This window comes from Labeo rohita, chromosome 3, assembly GCF_022985175.1.
Source record: "Labeo rohita strain BAU-BD-2019 chromosome 3, IGBB_LRoh.1.0, whole genome shotgun sequence".
Classification (NCBI taxonomy): Eukaryota; Metazoa; Chordata; class Actinopteri; order Cypriniformes; family Cyprinidae; genus Labeo; species Labeo rohita.
In genome coordinates this window covers 17,563,725-17,579,131 of record NC_066871.1, presented here as the reverse complement: position 1 = coordinate 17,579,131, position 15,407 = coordinate 17,563,725, and the positions used below count along the sequence as shown (strand labels likewise).

At 34.4% G+C, this 15,407-nt stretch overlaps 1 protein-coding gene across 1 annotated transcript; it reads right to left on the bottom strand.

Moving 5' to 3' along the window:
- Positions 1-10,283: 10,283 nt before the first annotated feature.
- si:dkey-283b1.6 (uncharacterized) lies at positions 10,284-14,511 on the bottom strand. The gene is made up of 4 exons (XM_051101129.1): positions 14,402-14,511; positions 12,688-12,755; positions 12,068-12,299; positions 10,284-10,714 (listed from the first exon to the last, which is right to left on the bottom strand). The coding sequence occupies exons 2-4, from the start codon at positions 12,720-12,722 to the stop codon at positions 10,631-10,633; spliced, it is 351 nt and encodes a 116-aa protein (XP_050957086.1). The 5' UTR covers positions 12,723-12,755; positions 14,402-14,511; the 3' UTR covers positions 10,284-10,630.
- Between the last annotated feature and the right edge of the window lie 896 nt (positions 14,512-15,407).

The window sequence follows — 15,407 nt, the reverse complement described above, 5'->3', positions numbered from 1 at the left end:
AGCGGTATTTTTTTCTGAATTCAGTGCAGGAATATATGGAAATGTGATCATATTTAGACTGAAAGCACACTGAAAGAGGCATGAGTAACACAGCAGGCAGATAATAATTTGCACACAATATACTGTGCAGAAGGTGTCACTGAATGCAGCATGTATTGATTTCAGACGGTTCTTTTCGCAGAACATCGTGAGCTGTATTTACATATCCTATGTGCTAATATATGGCAACATTTATTTATTTGAAAAAGGACCAAACATCATTTCTACACTTTAATTAGACAAGAACCTGTGAGTTGAAGAGAAGAACAATGCTAGAGCATGACAATTAAGATCTTTATATAAATATATATGAAGATGCTGTCGGTGTAAAATGTCGTCACTGCATGTATCTGTGTATCTGCTCTTAAACATCATGACGTATTTATTCTAATGCTGTATATGCTTATTGAATGAAAATATCTCTTTTTCTTACAGACAAACCCTCTCTAATTTTTTATTACGAATGAACATTTTTCAAGTGCTAATTTATATTCACCGATTATCATTGACGGCAATGATACTTGGCTTGAATACTGGCAGCTATTGTTTATTTATTAGTTTTTTTATTGTTTATATGTGTATGGTGTTAGGGTTTAAGTTTTGATATTGATATTACAATTTCTACATATCAGATAATGATATATGCTAGAGACAGATACTGTATAGTAGTCATGCTTCATGTGCAAAAATCAGTGTATGATTAGAAGAACAATCTGTAAATTGCCTGATTTCTGAAATAAAATGTTTGGGGAAATAACGTGTCAGTAAATGAATCAATAACTGACTGACTTTAATAATCAAAGCAATTTATGCTCTTTTTGGCTTCAATATCTGTACTGCTGGTAAATGAACTTTGTCTAGACCGACACTGATTCCACACAGACAAGAACCAGACGTCATTCTCATTAAATGGGATAAATATCCTAAGCAAATTACAGGGGCAATCAATTATATACAACCTAATCAGTGACTATAGATTGTTTTGTCTTTGATTAGTGTCATTTGTGTGGCAAGCTTCTGAAAGATGTGACTGGTTGCTATATTTGTGCATTATTAATTTACTAAAGTAGCACCCATACACATCCATCAATTTGTCTCTTTTATAAGAAATAAATTAGAAATTTCAGTTACCTTGACCAATAGACTACTGAAAATTAAACGTGGAATTAACGCCTACTGTCCTATGACATTTCTGTCTGTGAAAGGGAGACATATACTTACGATAATAAAGATATAAACTGATTTATTAGTTTATTAGTTTAAATTCAGGTCAGCTCACAAACTTTGTTCACAGTCACGTCACCCAGCCCTACTTTTCTCCTGAGCAGATTATTTAACCGGTTTCACCAGCAGAGGTCAGAGTTTGTCCCACAAATCACTTCAGAGGCGGTGTGCAAATCGAGTGTGTGGAAGAAAAATAAGATGATGTTCATCACTTCACTTTAATCAGAAATCCGACCAACAACATCTACCTTCAAGGTACATACATTTGTTAAATATCATGACTGTGCCTACCAACCAAGTTTCGGTATTGATTTTTATCAACACCGCAATAAAAGTGTTTATTTTAGAGACTCTTAAGTAGCTTAATCTTTAGTTTGTTTTTCCCATCTAATTAAAGCAGAGATACCACCCTATGTGAATACAGTAGCTACCCTGGTGAAAAAAAAAAAAACAGCATATGCTGGTTTAGGTATGTTTTGATGCCGGTTTATGCTGGTCTTAGCTGGTCATGTTGCTGGTCAAAGACCAGCATAAACCAGCAAAGGACCAGTTTTCACCAGGGTAGTTTGTGCGCCTCACAACAGTAGCTAAAAACGTATTTAACTGTGAATATAATAATAATACAGCATAACCCCGAGTGCATTTTATTAAACACTAACTAAATATTAATAAACAATGACACAAGTTTTCAGTCAAACGTATTTTAATAGCCACATTCGTTAAATTACATCCTTCCGCTAGAAGATGTAGTGCGTTGAAGTGCCACACTAATACTAGAACGCATGCGCAGTGATATGACAAACAGGTGTTTCTTGGCCAGTCAGATGTGAGAACCTGAACTGTCTGAAGTATGTTGTGTGCGTTTTAATAAAGCATGTATGAATCCTGTCACAGCTCCATAGTATGTTAAAGGGATAATAAAAATGAAAATTTTGTGATTATTTAATCACTCTTATGTCGTTCCAAACCTGTAGGCTGAGTTTCTTTCTTCTCTTGAGCACAAAAGAAGATATTTTGACGATATATTGTTGGTAACCAAACAGTGGCCGCTGAGTCCATAGTGTGTTTTTTTTTTTTTTTTTCCATACTGTGGAATGATGTTCATCGCTTCACTTCACAATCCGACCAATTTGATTTAAGCAGTAAGGTAAGAGAGACCACGCTATGTGAATACAGTAGTTAGTTTGTACGCCTCACTACAGTAGCTGAACACTTCTTTAACTATGAATAATAATAATAATACAGCATAACCTCGAGTGCTTTTTCTAAACTAAATATTAATAAACAATAAGGACACAAGTTTTTCAGTAGCCAAATTCGTTAAATTACATCCTTCCGCTAGAAGATGTAGTGCGTTTAAGTGCCACAATGATACTGGAACGCATGCGCAGTGATATGATAAACAGGTGTTCCTTGGCCAGTCAGATACGAAAACCTGAACTATCTGAACTATTGTGTGCGTTTTATTAAAGCTGAAGATAGATAGATAGAAAGAAAGAAAGAAAATAAATCCTCTCACAGCTCCACAGTATGTTAAAGGGATAATAAAAATGAAAATTCTGTCATTATTTAATTAATCTTATGTCGTTCCAAACGGAGGTGGAGGTCAGTGGCTTAATTCAATCATCCAACAGTCTTTAAAATATTTTCTTTGGTGCTCAAGATAAGAAGCTCAAACAGATTTGGATTGATGTGAGAGTGAGTAATAATTAATGACAAAATTTTGGGGTTGGGTTCATTTTTTTGTAAACTAATCTGTATAGTCTCCAAAATAAAAAATACAAATAAAAATAAAAAGACAAGGAAAGGAAAGAAAAAAGCATCTGCCTTGAACTCACTTATGGGTGATTCTGTAATTGGAGATGCATTTGGCATTTCAAAAAGTTAAGGAAATAATTAATTAATTAATAATTCAGTACTTGCCAAACACTAGTTACTTCCTTTTTTACTTTTAGTAAAAAAAAAAAATGATTTCTTTATAGTATTAGATCCTATTTGTCCACTCTGTTAAGGACAAATTAGGCAATGTATAGAAATAACAATAAATCATAACAGGAAAAATCATTGTTTGATTACAGTCCTTACATTTCAGCACTTGGACCTGAGATAATATTTAACCTATGCTTACCTAAAAAAAAAAAAAAAAAGGTCTTCACAGAACCAAAAAATGTTATATCAAAAATGTATTATATACAATATCCAGTAAATAAAAAAAAAAGAAAAAAAAAAGAAATGATGAAATATTATAAGGGTCCAAAAACACTTCAGTAATATTTACAAGATTTTAAAATACAATTTATTTATTTATTTATTGTGAAAATAGTTCATAAATAGAGTTGACCCTTTAAGTAACAGAATTGACAGGAATTGTTACTTTACCTTGGTAACAGTCAATTTTAAAGTTTTTAGCCAAAAAGTCCACTTGCTAGCATTAAATGCTAAGAGCACATGGCACTAATGAAATCATATCTTAAATAACCCAGTGTGTGATCAATGATAAATTCTGTTTTCTTTTTGACATTGTGGTAACAATTTTGACATTTTATAAAATAAGTCTTGGTGTAAGAAGTTTTAGATGAAAATATTGTCTCAGAAGAGCACACATACTTTGTTTTTAGTGCTTCAGATCTTATCAGTGAGGGAAAATGGCATCATTTTCTTATCTTACGTAGTTGTGGAAAATAATTCCACTGGTTTACTGGCAAAGTATGGTACGATAACGGTTGACGCAAGATTTATGGACACACATTTTGTTTTGTAAGAAACAGTAACTATTAGACAATTTAATGTGGTAGAATTAGAAAAAATGACTATCTAGAACTTTTCTAAATAGAATAAATGAAATATTACCAAAAGAAAAGCAATGATACATGGTGGAAAAAATACACTGCTATATAAGACACTTTTTACAGAAAATATTATGTTGTTATGGCCTGTAACATCTTAATTATTAAAATAATTAAAAATATAACCATTTGAAAAAAGCGGGGGGAAAAATGACTTTGGACACCAAATGTACTTGCAATTATAGAATCTCCCTTATACAAATGTGTATGTGTATATTCATGCACCTCCTTACCTGCAACCAGCTGTTGTTTTATGGATAGTGACACTTCCCTTACTAACATGATTCATCTTCCCACATGTGTGGAGGTGAAAAGAGGCAACTTCATAGAAAAGCAGATAGCGCATAAAGCAAAAATGTTTAAAATGGCCAAACTATTTATTAAAAGAAGATAATTTATAGCCTGAAAGCAAGTCATTCTCTGCAGCAGGTCAAGTTGACCTTGTACTTCAAACATTTTCAACCATTTACTTTTATTGACCCAGTAGCTCTAAGAAAACAGTGAGAGGCCATGCATGAAGTTACCTCACTTTTCATCTAAAACCTATTTTATCCAGTAAACTCAAGCAAATGGGAAACAGTTGTTTTTGTAGGTCATAGCATGAAAGTGGATAATTCCACACTTTACGGCACATCATTGTGTCGTTTCTGACAATATTTTAGTCATGCGATGATATAATGACATGGGCGTATTTTATGTTTTTATTTCCACTGACTTAAGATGTGATGTACAAGGACAATACTAACATAGACCTTTGTACCAGGAAACATTCCACTGCAACCATAATCGCATTTACAACCCAGACTCAGTAAAATCTTATTTTTTACACTTCTAGCTCAGATTATGTGGCATGAGAAATGAAGATGATAATAAAATGGATTATTTAAAACATGCAGTATACGTAAGTTTAGAGTAAATTAGCCGTGTGTGAAGGTGTGAGTGAGTGTGTGTCCCAGCACTGGGGTTGCATGAGTTCTCAGTGCTGGGTTGCGGCAGGAAGGGCATCCAGGGTAAAACAGGACAAATCAGCTGTGTGGATCATTCCGCTGTGGTGACCTCTGACAAGAAAGGGAGCAAGACAAAAGAAAGAGAATCAATCAAGTGTTTAATATTAAATTAATAATAAATCAATAAATGGACAAAGAGAGAAACTGTCAGCAATGTGACTGAATTAGTGGTGTTTTCCACAGACTTACACTATATTTGTGGTGGCACTTTCCCTGGTGGAAGTTACTGGCATTTATAACATTGACACAATAAAATATCGATATGTGACCCTGGACCACAAAATGTCATAAAGGTCAATTTTTCGAAATTGAGAGATTTATACATCATCTGAAATCTGAACACATAAATTAAAATTGAAAAAAAAAGGTAAAACAGCGATATAGGAAGATTTTGAAGTTGAGGGAGAAAATACGGTCAGAGTTTTTTGACATACCCTAACTGTTTTCAGCTAGAATACACAGGCAGAGTAAGACCAGACAGGCATTTGGCATTAAAAAGTATATAAATTGTATTATTTTTATGAAAATAACGATCGTTTTGCTAGATAAGACCCTTCTTCCACGGTTGGGATTGTTTACAACCGCATTTTGGATCGTTTGAAGCCGCATTTAAACTGCATGATGGAAGTTCAAACTCGGGGCACCATATCAGTCCATTATATGGAGAAAAATCCTGAAATGTTTTCCTCAAAAAAACATCTCTTTACGACTGAAGAAAAAAAAAGACATGAACATCTTGGATGACAAGAGAGTGAGTACATTATTTGTAAATTGTTGTTCTGGAAGTGGACTTCTCCTTTAAGACTGGTTTTGTGGTCCAGGGTGACAAACATCATTTTTGATACCATGGAGAAAAACTGGCACAACTTTAAGGGAATAAAATTTATGGACTTCCATATGTATTTTATTTACTTCCATATATATATAGATATATTTTTTAGAGAAAAGTATTGTTTTTCCTGTTTGTACCCAGAATAGCTTGGTGTGAGCATTAGTGAGGACACTCATGTAATGAATTTTTCATTCACACTGGAAGCCAAAGGGCGCCTTTTTTGGCACCGTGATTAACCACAAAATTAAAAATAGCACTTCATGCTTAAAAGGTTGCCAACCCCTGCTGCAGCTCAATAAAAAGAAGATAGAAACGCTGTAATTGACCAAACATGAAGACAGTAAACACAACTACGGCAATATAATAATAAATTCTATTTATAATGTAATGGAAATTGACAAAGACTTTATTACAATAGAGAATACAATAAAATAATGATTATTTTGATAGGAAGCCACATCAGATAACAAAAAGAAGTAATTTCAAACACTTGGCTGATAATATGAAGTGAGTTTGAAGCAGGGTTGCCAGGTTCTCACTACAAAACCCGCCCGATTGCTACTCAAAACTAGCCAAAAAGAAGCCTAAATTGCATCTCGAGGGCTGTCCCCTGGAAAAACATCGCATTCTGGGGGGTAAAATGCACTTTTTTGTTTTTAGCAGAATTCCCCTGGTAAAATTCCAGGGGCTAAATATCATGTTATTGAGGTCAGTTCAACCCACGGACATGAAAAACAACCCGCAGCAACAGTGTTAAAGTAACCCAATTCTGTGGAAAAAACTACAGACTTGGCAACGGACTTGTTGGGAAGGTTACGTTAGAAATGTAATAGATTACAGATTACAAGTTACCCTATCTGAAATGTACTAAGTAGTGTAACTATTTCAATTACTTTATCAAAGTAATGTAACTAGTTACATTTGATTACTTTTTCAAATTTCTAATGAATGTTTTCAACTGTTAATCATTTTAAAATATTTAAAGCAGCCTGGGTTAACCTTACAGTAGTACTCAACACTGATTACTGATTACTTTCAAAATGCTTCATCACTTGAATTAAGATTATAATAATTTAAATTTAAAGCACAGACACCACAAAACCAGACTTTAGCAACTCTTTTTACTTTTTTATAGACATAATTTAATTGCTCTGATACTGTTTTCAAAATCAGATCATAGCTATGACAGGAAACACTGGCTTATAATGCCTTGGAAAAAAATCTTAAAAAATAAAGCATATACACAAACCCATATAGTTGACAAATGAAACATTTTTGTTTTATACAGTCATGGCCAAAAAAAATATCTGCACCCTTGCAATTCTGTCAGAAAATGCAACACGTCTCTTAGAAAATTGTTGCAGTTGTAAATGTTTTGGTACTCACATGTTTGTTTATTTATTTATTTATTTATTTAATTTATTTTTTTTGCATTGGAACAACACAAAAAAACAGAGAAGAAAAGTAAAATCTGATACAATTTCACACAGAACCCAAAAAAATGCACTGGACAAAATTATTGGCACCCCTAACTTAATATTTGGTAGGACCCCCTTTGGAAAAAAATAACTGAAATCAGTCACTTCCTGTAACCATGAATGAGTTTCTTACACCTCGCTACTGGAATTTTGGACCACTCTTCTTTTGCAAACTGCTCCAGGTCATTCAGATTTGAAGGATGTCTTCTCCCAACTGCTGTTTTGAGATCTCTCCACAGGTGATCTATGGGATTCAGATCTGGACTCATTGCTGGCCATTTCAAAACTCTCCAATGCTTTGTTTGTAACCATTTCTGAGGGCTTTTTGAAGTGTGTTTCGGGTCATTGTCCTGCTGGAAGACCCATGGCTTCAGGTGGAGACGCAGCTTTCTGACACTGGCCACTACGTTGCGCCTCAAAATTCTCTGGTAATCATCAGATTTCATGATACCATTCACACAGTCAAGGCTTCAGTGCCAGAAGTAGCAAAGCAACACCAAAACATCTTTGAACTACCACCATGTTTGACTGTAGAGACTGTGTTCTTTTCTTTGAAGGCCTCATTTCTTTTTCTGTAAACAGTGCATGATGTCCTTTACCAAAAAGCTTACTTAATTGTCTCATTGTGGTTTTGTCACATAAGTTTTGGCAAACTCCAGTCTTGCTTTTTTACGCCTTTGTGTCAGCAGTGGTGTCCTCCTGGGTCTTTCCCTCCCATAGTGTCCCTTTTCATTCAGATGGCGACGGATAGTGCGAGCTGACACTGTTGTACCCTGGGTGTGCAGATCAGCTTGAATTTGTTGGAAGTTAATCCAACAAATTCATCCATCCATTATCCACCAATTTTTCCACCATTCGTACAATCCTTCGTTGTAATTTTTCATTAATTTTGCTCTTCCGTCTGTGTTCAGGGAGGTTTGCTACAATGCCATGGGCTGTAAACCTCTTGATGATATTGCGCACAGTGGACACAGGAACATTAAGATCTCTGAAGATGGACTTGTAGTCTTGAGATTGTTCGTTTTTCCAGTTTTTTTTCTTTCAAATCCACAGACAACTCTTTACACTTCTTTCTTTTTGCCAGTGTGAAATACAACACAAAAGTTGAGTCAACTGTTCTCCAGTTTAACTGGCTGCAAGTGTGATTTACTATACTGTCCACACCTGTTACTTGCCACAGGTGTGTCTAAATACAAATTACAGGAGCATCACATGCTTGAAAAGCAATTATTTCTTACAATTTTGACAAGGTGCCAATAATTTTGTCCAGTCCGTTTTTGAGTTCTGTTAATTTTATCAAGTTTGACTTTTCTTCACTGCTTTTTTTTTGTGTGTGTGTGTGTGTGTACTTGTTTTTGCTACATTGTGGGGACCAAATGTCCCCACAAGGATAGTAAAACCTGAAATTTTTGACATTGTGGGGACTGGCTTGAGGTCCCCATGGGTACAAAAGCCTATAAATAATACAGAATGAGTTTTTTTGAGAAAGTAAAAATGCAGAAAGTTTTCTGTAAGGGTTAGGTTTAGGGGTAGGGTTAGGGTGAGGGGATAGAAAATACAGTGTGGACAGTATACAAACCATTGCGCCTATGGAGAGTCCCCACAAGGATAATAAACCAGACATGTGTGTGTGTGTTGTTGCAGTGCAAACAAAAACATTAAGCATGTGAATACCAAAACATTTGCAATTGGAACAATTTTCTGAGAGAAGTGTTGCATTTTCTGACAGAATTGCAAGGGTGCCGATATTTTTGGCCATGACTGTATCTTAAAGCAGTCAGTGCAGTTTGGGAAGGAAATCAATTCAATTTGTGTGTGTGGAAATATTCAGAAGTGACCCCCTTTGTAATGGTTAACATTTTCATAAGTAACTGTAATTTAATTACACATTTTTTCGAAGTAACTATAACAGATTATAGTTGCATTTATTTGTAATTAAATTACGTAACAATACATGTAACTAGTTCCTTCCCAACACTGGTCTGAAGTAAAAATATGTAATTAAATGTGTATTTTGATGGACAACATGCTTATAAATGTTCTCATTACACCGCAATATGCGTGTACTCACTGTCAGAGAGAAGAGAGAGAAAGTGTAGCTGGTAGTATTGGTGTATAGGTACTGTGAAAAAAAACCAAAAACAAAACAGAGGAATATTGAGAAACGCCCCATGGTTTAATTCTTTCACTGTCATGTAAAAGGGACATGCCGAGCCAGTCAACGCTGAGCCACTGACGTAAGATTTTACCTGTTTTATGTAGTAAAATAAAAATTTAACAAGAAAAGGAAAATCTATTTATGGTGGTTAGTGGTCAGGGCCACTATTAAATCAATGTATGGGAAACACTATATGCAATTATATAACCCTAACTGACATTAAAGCATCTGAAGAGTTAGAAATTATGCTTTGATGTTGCAGTTTTTTATTTTATAACATTGTGTTTACTAACAAAATTGAACTTCAGTATATAGCAATTCAGTATATGAGACAGTGTATATGTGGGCTAACTATCAATGCACCTTCATAAATAGCCAAAACTGTGAATTCTCCTAATGGTTCACATTTGATGAGTAATAATAAATGCATTGGCTTATGTCTGCGTAGGACCGTGAGGACAGTGACTTTGGTAATGCAGGAGGCGGAGCTTCACCTCCTCTGTTGTAACAGCGCTGGACTTTGGCCTCTGAGGGTACAGCTCAGGAGGCATGAAGAGTGACCGTAAGAAAGATGACTTACACTGCACATCATTTCCTATCTCTTGATAACATTTAACATATTCTCGGATATAAAGTGAGCCAGTGTTTATGTAACATTATTTTAATCATACAGTTTCAACTATACAATTTACAACAGGTCAACAATTTACAATATTTATTATAAAGGAACACATTTCACAAAGTTAACAAAAAAGGTTCAGCTATAGCATGTACAAAATGTATAAATATTCACGAAACAAAACATATATATACTTTTAAACTTTTAACCAAGTTCCGCTGCTCATTGTGCAAAACAGTCCGTCTTTGTGACCCTGTGGGACGTGTTCACAATCCTGACAGACTGTGACATTTTCTTTCTCGCCATTTAAACCTTTGCATAGGTAGCATGAGTAGTAGTCCTTGGAAAAGCCATGAGAATATGACGTCGCCTCTTGTTTTTCCTTTAACCAGTCCAAGTGCTTGAGATGTGCTTATGTTTGGTGTGATCATGAATGTGAGGGTGAATGAGAGTAGGACTCCGAATATGCAGGTGGGGGTTCCACAGGACTGGCCTCGGGCTTCAGATTTAACTGCAAAAGCAGGAATTGATGATGTATCAGGACAAAAAGCTCATTTAAACATTTCAGGACAAGATACAGTAAATGATGGTGTACACAACTTAAACTTAATAGCACATACATTTTGTAAGTTGTTGTTAAAGATAAGAAATATTGAAATGACTAATAATTGTAGTTCTTTAAACTGGTCATTAGGCTTTAATATTTCTCACTTCTCAAATATTTAGATTGAATTTAATAAAAGTAATAAGTTTATCCTAAAAAAGTTTTTTTTTTTTTTTTTTTTATTTGATCCACAGTACAGAAAAAAAAAACTGTAAAATTTTGAAATATTTTAAATAACTGTTTTCTATTGGAATGTATGTTAAAATGTAATTTAATCCTGAGATTTAAAAGAATTAAAGCTGAATTTGTTGCATCATTACTCCAGTCACATGATCCTTCAGAAATCATTCTTATGTTTTGATTTGCTGCTCAAAAAACATTTATTATTATTATTATTATTATTATGTTGAAAACAGCTGGTAGTATTTTTTTTTTTTTTTTTTTTTTTTTTTTTTTTGATAAATAGAAAGTTCAGAAGCATTTATTTGAAATAGAAATCTTTTAAGTAACATTATAAATGTCTCCATCATTACTTTTGATCAATTTAAAGCATCATTGCTAAATTAAGGTATTCATTTCTATAATTTCTTAACTATTTCTTAACTTCTTAACTAACTCCAAGCTTTTGAATGGCATAGTGTCTTTCTATTCATCAAAAATCCAGAAACAAGTTGACTCAACTGTTATTAATATATTGATGAATATTTCACAATATTACTGCTTTTGCTGTACTTTGGATCAAATAAATGCAGGCTTGGTGAGCAGAAGAGACTTCTTAAAAAAACAAAAAATCTTACTGTTCAAAAACTTTTGACTGGTAGTGTATATAGTTATTCAAATACTAATTTTAGGTATTAATATTTGGTATTTCCAACTCAAACAATCTAGGAAACTAAGGTTCTCTCAAAAGTGAAAATCATTTACTGTGTAATCATTTACTCGCCCTGAAGTTTTTTTAAACCTTTATGGGTTCCCTTCTTAAGCTGAACACAAAAGAAGACATTTTGAGGAATGTGGGTAACCAAACAGTTTCTGGTCCCCTTTGACTTTCATAGTATTATTATTTTTTATATATACTATGAAAGTCAGTCAGGTGTTTTTTTTGGTTTTTTTGGCAACAGAAGAACAATACTCATACAGGTTTGGAACAACTTGTGTAAATGATGACAGACTTTTCTTTTTTTGGGTGAACTATTAAGTTATTATTGTATTATTTACAAAGCCACTGAATTGTATATTCCACAATAACTTGAGCGTTACCTCGTGATAAGCAGGAGGTGCCTCGTAGAACTGTACAGTGCTGTAGCGCGGTGGTCTGTACAGCTCATCTTCAGACAGAGAGATCGGAATGACGTAGACAGACGGTTGATCCGCTGCTTGAACTTGACCCTGAACACGCTCCTCACGCTCCTTACGAAGCCGCTGGAATACTTTACAGAAGCCAGCACAGCAGATTGACAAAAAACCAAAGGCTACGATAGGTATGAAGATCCTGAAAGAACAATAGTTGGGCAGTGTTAACATATAGTGTGAGTGTGAGCATGTGTGCTGATGGGATTTTGAGTGGTTAGTGGTGATAAAGAACATAAACTGTTCATATATCCTACAGATAAAGATAGAGATTGAATGGACATTTTCAAATTTTCAGAATATGGAAATAAACTAGAGATACATTAGAGAAAAAAAGCAAATATTATTTTTACATTTTATGATCTTCAAAATAAAAAAATAGCATTTTTACAACTTTCCAAAAGTGTAAAGACATAGTTTACATCAGCTTTTACTATACTGTAAATTGTAATTTAATCAAATTTGTATGGTTTCACAACAGTGCTTATGTGTGTTCAGTTTTACAAATTGAGCATTGAGAGTATACGTACTTAAATACTAAATATGGATCACCATCCATATCCATGGCAATGAAGAAATTCCCAATTCAGAAGCAACTCTGTCAGGAAATATGGTGAAAACAGATTTAATTAGTCATAATAATCATTAATACACATACAATATTGAATTCACTGTGGGGTTTTCAGTATCAGACTGTGGTAATACAAGCATCATCCTATAGCAGACTGGACAGGCAAGAGCTCGATATAATCATCAAATGTGAGTCTTTCATACCTCAAAATATTAAAGAGTCATATTTTTATTAGACAGTACTTTGTTTAAATGCATCTTCATGTGAAAACAAAAGAATACAAAAAGCCCACTTGCCCTATTTTATTTGTTTCTTTTAAAAATCTCAAATTCCACAAAACATCACACGACAGGCTTCTATATATTCTAAAAAAAAATGCTGGGTTAAAAACAACCCAGCGCTGGGTGAAATATGGACTAACCCAGCCTTCTGGGTAGTTTATTTAACTCAACTATCTCTTAAAAATGACTGTATTTCGTCCTTAAAATGACCCCAAAATAGATTGGAAAGTAGAATTTATTAATGTGCTCAAAAAAAATGACCTTTTATTAATAAACTGAATAAATGATAATTAAATAATAAACTTTTTTAAATTACATAAATGTTCACCTTTTGATTGTTACTGATGCCTCTAGTAACTATTTGTCTGTTTTTTAAATTTACAACCTATTTTGGGCTCATTTTAAGCCAGCCATACAAATTTAAACAATAACTACGTTAAATAAAATAAAACGTAAAAGTGAAACAATAACTGAGTCAAGTAAAACTACCCAGAAGGTTGGGTTAGACGTTTAATTGAGTCAAAAAAACAAGCCATTCGCTGGGTTTGTCCATATTTCACCCAGCACTGGGTTATATTTAACCCAGCATTTTAGAGTGTATCATTTAATGAGTAAATGTTAAGTAAATGAAGAATTCCTAGACCTTTGAAAATCAATGTGTGAATTTTTAACCCCCGTAATAAACTTTTGTAACCTAACAAGTCAGACAGTCATGAGTGACGTCTTGCTAACCATAAATGTCCCAATTATGTATTGAGGACAGATGTAAATGATAACAAACCATTACAAAGCAAAAAAGTTTTTTTTAATCAAACTCTTCAGAAGTCAAATACATTTTCTGAAGTAACAATATTGGTTTTATTAAAGAACAAGCTTTTCCGTTCACTTTTATTCATAATTTGTCATTTACTGTAAGCCATGATCTTTGCCGAGGGCCATCATGCTCATCTATACGGGACAGCTTAGTCATCAGGTCGAAGTGGACCCTGTAAGGTTTTGTGAATGCCTTGCCAAAAGGCCCATATGTTAGAGCGGATCAGGAGGGTGATGCTTTTGTGTTACATGCACCCTTCAACCCCCATACTGAAACAATTGATGATCATGATGATTTCTGTTATTTTCACTTACTGCCAGCAGTGTTTTTTAAACTGTCCTTTCCATCCAAGAACACAAAAGAACTCTTGCTAACATAAAAACGTTTCAGCTGTTGAAAAACCATGCCTTTAACACTATTAAGAAGCCTACAGATCAATATATTTATACAAGCCCAATCACATGTCCAGTCACGTCAGTGATGTTGTACTAGCATAACATTATGTATAGTAAGTAAAATTATTTCTTAAACCCAGTGAGTTTTCAAGCACATCTCTGAAAAACAAATAAAAGTCTTACCTTGAAGAACACAGGTGATTACGGCAATAAAGTAGACGTTGAATGCACTGCTCTGATTTGAGACCGAGTCTTATCTGAGGGAGGGTTTAAAGTGCTGATAGTGAAGTTCAAACACTTTTATGGTGACTGACTGCTGTTTAAAGACACAGTACCTATATCACAGGTGTTTCCTGTACCAGGACATTTTGTGTTTGCAGCACATCATTAATTTTAGTTATTACACAATCTCAGAAACAAATGTATAAAAGCTATCACTAGGGCGGTGGCCTTTTAAAAGTTACGACTGTTTGATTTAGCTACTGATATGTACACTATGTACTTTAAAAGTACTAATACGCACGTTTTACACACAAATGTGTAAAAACATACCACTCCAGTGACAACTTTGTTTTTTTTTAAAGTGCCTCTTAAGCACCATCAACATTGTGCTTTATTAACTGTCTTTCATTTACCTCAATTACTGTATCAATAAAGGGACAGTTCACCCAAAAAAATAAATTTTGCCATTAATTACTCACTCTCGTGCCATTCCAAACCATAGACTGTAAAAAATATGGACGTAGTGTCTGTGACGTCACCCGTAGGTTTCTGAAGAGCATTTTTAAAGCTCTTATGGGTGGGAGTCGGCCATCGGCATCTTGGAATCGTGTCACTGCACGTCACTCCCGGATAATCGAAAATGGGCAAAGAGGCGGGACGTGGGTGGAGCTAGTTGCCAAACCACACCCGCCTAGCACGACGGTGGTGAGAGCAGTGGCAATCCACCTGTCACTCAAGTGCCCATGCCCTAAATTATGCAGAACTTTAAGGCCTAATATACTTTAAATGGATAAGTTATAAAAAAATTCACCCCCCTCACAGTGGACATGAAGGGCAAAATGAGCCACATAGACCAAAACCACTTTTTGTACCAGGCTGTAAACATATTTTTTTCTGCTGTAAAGTTGGGCATTTTAACATGGGGAGTCTATGGGATTGATTCCTTTTTGCAGCCAGTTTATGAATT

Bases quoted from the DNA above. Each gene is read 5' to 3' on its own strand.
- si:dkey-283b1.6 (XM_051101129.1), bottom strand. From the start codon at position 12,722: ATGGATATGGATGGTGATCCATATTTAGTATTTAA. The intron at 12,300-12,687 runs GTACGTATACTC...TTGTTCTTTCAG, and splicing joins GATCCATATTTAGTATTTAA to GATCTTCATACCTATCGTAG. The intron at 10,715-12,067 runs GTAACGCTCAAG...CTGCTTTTGCAG, and splicing joins CACCTCCTGCTTATCACGAG to TTAAATCTGAAGCCCGAGGC.